The sequence below is a fragment of the Aegilops tauschii genome, chromosome 7, assembly GCF_002575655.3.
Source record: "Aegilops tauschii subsp. strangulata cultivar AL8/78 chromosome 7, Aet v6.0, whole genome shotgun sequence".
Lineage (NCBI taxonomy): Eukaryota > Viridiplantae > Streptophyta > Magnoliopsida > Poales > Poaceae > Aegilops > Aegilops tauschii.
This window is the reverse complement of record NC_053041.3, coordinates 87,247,778-87,253,566: the sequence shown is the minus strand read 5'-3', so window position 1 is coordinate 87,253,566 and position 5,789 is coordinate 87,247,778. Positions and strand designations below refer to the sequence as shown.

The 5,789-nt window shown below is 46.7% G+C and overlaps 1 protein-coding gene across 1 annotated transcript; it reads right to left on the bottom strand.

Annotated features, from left to right (window-relative positions):
- Positions 1-501: 501 nt before the first annotated feature.
- On the bottom strand, positions 502-3,573 carry LOC109744314 (PTI1-like tyrosine-protein kinase At3g15890). Its single transcript, XM_020303422.4, has 4 exons — positions 3,196-3,573; positions 2,336-2,480; positions 1,544-1,806; positions 502-1,439 (listed from the first exon to the last, which is right to left on the bottom strand). Exons 1-4 carry the CDS (start codon positions 3,264-3,266, stop codon positions 818-820), a joined length of 1,101 nt encoding a protein of 366 aa, XP_020159011.1. The 5' UTR covers positions 3,267-3,573; the 3' UTR covers positions 502-817.
- Positions 3,574-5,789: the final 2,216 nt, after the last annotated feature.

The following is a 5,789-nucleotide window of genomic DNA, read 5'->3' as shown; positions in this document are numbered from 1 at the left end:
AAAGAAAAAGAAAAACGTGTGGCTACTAGGCGGCCCACTACCAGCAAATAGCGAGACATAGGCACACCTTCTGCATGGTTTTACTTTTTTCGCAACGATTTGAAGTTCGAAACAAACTATTAGGGGCTCTAGCACGCCTATGTCGCTACATGCTAGTGTTTTGGCCCGTTTGCGATGATTTCCTTTTTCTTTTTCACTGCCTAGGTTGAACTGTTTCGGTGAAATTTGTTTAAAATGGACCCTAAATTCTGTGATCAGTACGTTACTGTCTCATGAGCTGGGGCTTGGGTCTAGCTTAGGACAACATGATAGCAAGACATAGGATAGGCAGAGCTTCTTACAGACAGAATATGATCATCTCTTTTCGCTAAACACACGCAAGACAGACAAAGCAAAAGCTCAGCGATGAAAATCCTGCAAAAGAAAGAACCTCCAAAACCCACAAAAGCAAAGACAGAAAAACTGCCCTGCAGAGGGCTTATTGTCAGGAAGGAGAGAACATGATCATCCAGACATCTGCATTCAGTTGTATGCAGAAGGAAATTTTGTTTAGAGTAACCAACACAGTGACAACAGGATGACGCATGCCCAAACATCTGGGAGTATACGGGTCTTCCACCCAGTGCACACAAAAAGCACTTTCTATAAAAAGCCAACTCACCTCTCTAGATCTCCCCCTCTCTCAAAAAAGGGAGGAGTTCATTATAAATAACTAACCAATCCTATACATTTCAGTCGAGCCAAACCATGCAGACCAAGCTCCAATTCAGCAAGAATATCCACTCTACCAATACCTAGGGGCCAGGGTACCAACCCATCAAGCCCCAGCCAGCCCTTCATCATTCTTAAGAATGCAGTCGGTGCTCCCTTCCGGAGTCGTTCCGACGGAACTAGCCATCGAATCTGGCCTAAACAGCTCTTCCTTTTCAAGCCTCAGAAGCATCTCTTTCGATTCACCTTTCAGCAGGGACACAACCTCGAGCATCGTCGGTCTCTTATCTGGTTCTCTGTGCGTGCACGCTAGTCCGATCAGCACCACTCTTTTTAGTTCAGACTCGGAATACTTGTCATTGAGTTTTGAGTCTGCGATTTCATCATATCTACCCTCTTTCGCCAACGGGAGCATCCAGTTTCGGACCCCGAGCATTTTTTGGGAGCCTGATTTTTCTACTGGCTTTCTCCCACTAGTAAGCTCCAGAAGTATTATGCCAAAGCTGTAGACATCACAACCTGTTGTAGGTTTGCCAAACATAACGTATTCAGGAGCATGATAACCTCGTTGATTTTCACCGATTATCTTATCATGATCTATTTCATCTGAGATGAGCTTCATAAGACCGAAGTCCCCAACGTGTGCCTGGAAATCTGAATCTAGTAGCACATTGGTCGATTTGATGCTTCCATGGATTATTGGGGGTGTCTCATGGTGGTGAAGATACCTGCAAGAAAGCACCCATGAGGTTCTCTCAAACTGCTTACCGGAAGTAAAAATGAAAGAATTAACTATGTCATGCTACTACGGACAAAGAAGACGTTTACTCACGCAATAGCCCGAGCAGCACCAATGGCAATAAATGTTCTCCGCCGCCAGTCAAGAAGGCACTCCGAAGAGTGTGTTCCGTGGAGATGTGCAAAAAGACTTGAGTTCGGCATATAGTCATACACCAGAATGCGTTCAGGTCCATCAGCACAATAGCCACGTAAACTCAGGAGGTTTTTGTGCCTTACTCTTCCCAAAGATTCAACTTCTGCAGCAAATTCCATTTCTGTCCCATTTCTTGCATTCTTTAACTTTTTAACAGCAATCTGCATCCAAAAATATTTATCAAAAATTAACTTGACTAAAAACTATTGGTGTAAGCAGAGTTAACGTGGTAAAAGCAGAACTGGTGCATCTTTGAAAATATTTTATTTTAGGGTGGTCAGTGAGTGATTTATTTAATAAAAAACAGACGTGTGACGCAGTAGTTGGAGCCAAGTCAGGGCATGTGCTGGATTGTTTTTTCTATTCAGCAGATGTATACTTGCAAACCTGTAGCAAGTTGTCTAAGTTGACCTGCCTATGAGAGGATATCCTACCTAACGAATGCTAACGCAATCAAAGATCAGTGTTCCAGAGCAGACTAAAGTAGTTATAACTGACAGTTGTTTGTTGTGTGGTTAGGCAGCTATGGAATAGCATTTGCCCAACAGTGCAAGTAAAGCAATAAACTACTAGCCCAACTAGACAGCAAGGAACATCAAGGCCATCAAGCTGGCATTCTTCCCATCATGGGAAACAGGGAAAGGGAATTGGGAAATGTATAAAATGGATCAACATGTAAAGAGCAGTAACCTGAGAGCCATCCCAAACTTGTCCCCAGTAGACGCTTCCAAGCGAGCCTTCTCCGATCTTGTTGTCGTAATTGAATCTATTTGTCGCCGACTGGAGCTCCCTCAACGAGAACACCCACCTGATGGATCCATTCCGCTCGTCGTTCCTGAAAAAACAAAGCCATTAGTTACATAGTGAGCATGAACTCTCCGGGTACAAAATCAGAGGTCCAAGTTAGTTCCCTTTTCCACCGATAACAATTCATTTGTGCTCCTAATTCCTGAACAAATCATGCATAAATCCAAGCATCGAAAATCAAAGGAACACCAGGCGACAATATGTCGTAATAAGATTCCATCCCAATTTCCGGTTCTATGTCCATATGAGAGCATGATAGACTAGTTGCCTCCGGCCGGGGACAACAATTGCGAAACTGTTAACATCACAAACGGACGAGAGGGCTTAAACAAGACAGATGCGTCCCCCAACACCAATACTAACACAACACGTTTTGGACCATGCGGAAGATGAGATTCGCACCCAATCGCGAACTTTAGCATCTACTTCCCCAGTCCCGACGAGCCTCGCCGGCCGCCGCTGGTCCTACAAACCAAAGCAGGCCGAACTCCTCCTAACGAAATTGAGCACCGCCTCAACAGAATTACTTGTCCAGGGCGCCGTAGGCGGGACCCTCTCGTAGCACAATCTAGCCAGACAAGCCGGCACGGCGAAATTCCCACCCTGGTTAGAGCGAGCGAACCCCAATCGAGGGGGCTCACGCGCGCGCGATCGAACTGCGCGCGCCGCCGAACCCGCCGACGAGCCCGCCCAGTTCAGAGAAACATAGGGGAAGAGGAAACAACGGGTTGGCCAAGACTTACAGATCGTCCCCGGAGGCTTGCCTGCCGCAGCAGAGGACCCTGTGGGCGACCCGCGAGAACCTGTGGTGCATCGGTGCCCGCCCGCCCGCCCGCGCCGGCCGGTCTCCTGCCGCCGCCGCCGCGCCTCCCGTGCCCCGGCGCGAACAGATTTGGCGCGCGCGCGGGAGGAGGGATGGAGGGAGTCGTCGCTTGGAGGGGAAGGAAGGAAAAAAGGAATGGCGTGGTGGACTGGTGGGCGAAGGAGGGGAGGGGGAGGAGGACTTGTTGGGAAGGACGAAGGAGAGACGGGACGTGACAGCCTCGCAGCCTGGAGGAGTCCTGGACTTGCCTAGCTGCGCTTTCGGTGATCTGGTGTGGTGGTCTGGTGGCTCGGCTATGCCCCCCCTGCCCGCTTTCTTGACCCGTCGGTGTTGTTTTTGGTACGCGTGGGTGCCGTGCGGCCGAGAGAAACCGCGTTGCGTCGCGCCACCGCGGCGCCGTTAAGGCGGCCTCGGCTGACAGCCCGACGGGGCTGGCGGCGGCCAGTGGAGTACTGCTTGGGCTGGCAGGGGACGCACTTTCCATTCTAAGCTAACCGGATTGTTGACCCCGGTCGGCGGGGTTCGGTTTACGGCGTCGCGCCCGTCCAACCCCCCGCGGCCGTGTCGCGTATGGTGCGGCGTTTTTCTTTCCCTTTTCGCGAATCATCGAAAGCAAAGAAGTTTTGGACTGGTACGGTGCGATGGCTTGTTTGTTTATTTGGATTATTATTATTGTGTGTGGGCCTCAATCAAGCTTTAGAAATTTCTTTTGACCAGAAGGTTCCGCACCGGCCATGAGGTGTGTACGGTTGTAGTGGGACCCAGCCTATTCGACCCAGAGCGTTTCTTTTCACGTTTCTTTCTGGCCATTGTTTGTTCGATTTCGCTACTACTCCCTCCGTAAACTAATATAAGAGCATTTAGAGCATTTTGATCACTACTTTAGTAATCTAAATGCTCTTATATTAGTTTACAGAGGGAGTAATAAATTGGTTCTAAATATGTTGGTTTGGTATGGATTATAAAAAGGAATCCTAAAAATAGATCAGCTCAAAATTATATTGATGGTAACTTTTGAAAAATGATTGGTAGCACACTATTTAGCTCTAGGATGGTTGCAAAAAATAAGAGACACCAATCGAAGGTCATTGGACGGTAAAAAAAATCGAGTTACCAAAAGAAAGTAATGGAAAGTACTCCAGTAACAAAAAAAAGTGGAGCCAATACGAAAAACAATGAAATGAAAGCGAACAGACGGCTCGGGTTCCTGCCTCACATCAGTGGCGGCGTCGATCCGCCACGTCTCTTGTGGCCTTAGGGACATGGGGGCGTGGGGTATCTCGGCCCTTATCAACAAGAGAGCTCCATTTTTAGATATTTTTTAAAGGTTTGTTAGGATTTGTGTCCTGCTCAGAAAGGCCAGCTCCTTGAAGATGGAAGGTTCTCCCAGCTTAGGCTCATCCTGGTGATGAGTCTAGCATCGTCAGAGGGTGTGTGGAGGTGTGTCTCCTGCGAATCTCCCGGAATTCGATCGATGGTTGTCTTTGGTAGATCTGCTCGAATTCATTCTTCGTTCAATTTCAGAAAGGCCTAGAATAAATCCAGAAAAATATGGCTACCAAAGAAGGTACGAACTGCTGCTGCTCTATTGCCAAAAGGCAGAGCGAAGCGGTTCCTGTGAGAGACAGGCAAACCAAGCTCTACACTGATTTATGATTGCTCTAGACTGATTGTTCAATTTTACATCAATCCTACCATTCGTCGTCTTACCTCCCAATCCAAAAAAAATATGTGCAAAAGCTACAAATTGTTATAAATATCCATCAGAAGTATAAAAACACCTCAAACATAATAAAAACTACTCCCTCCGTAAACTAATATAAGAGCGTTTAGATTACTATTTTAGTGATCTAAACGTTCTTATATTAGTTTACAGAGGGAGTACTTTGGAGCAGTGATGTTAGAATTTTTTCATCATGTTGCGAGATTTGGTGTCACTTACTTACTGCAGATCTATACAAGAGTTGAACGGCGACGACTACAGCTCTAAACTATGGTCCTTGGGCCATGTGCACGAAGACTTCCCGGCTGTTATCGACAAGGTCAAGCCGACTTCGGTAGGAGAGCGGCAACAATGACGCGTCGACAGGTAGTGGTTGTCCGGTGGTATAGGAATATCGATGCAACTTTTATTATGTTTGAGATTCTTCGTGCAAAAAATGAAGTATAAAAATTGCCACTAGAATGAGCTGGAAGACCCGGAATAAATCCAGAAAAATGCACATCACCGAAAGGCCTGGTATAAATATAGGAAAATGCACACCATCGAAAGGCCTGAAGTAAGTCCAGTAAAATATGGCCACCAATGCCAACTTTAGAACTTGAACCATGGTGGGTTGGTTCCATCACAAAATCGTTACCATCTAGCTACGCTCAGTTCGCTAGTAACTTGGGAGTTGAGATATTAAGAAACGGTAAGATACCCCGTGAAGAAAACGGTAAGATATTTCCTTGAAGAAAACGGTAAGATGTATTGAAATATATTTTTTGAGAAACATATGGATTGAGCCAGGA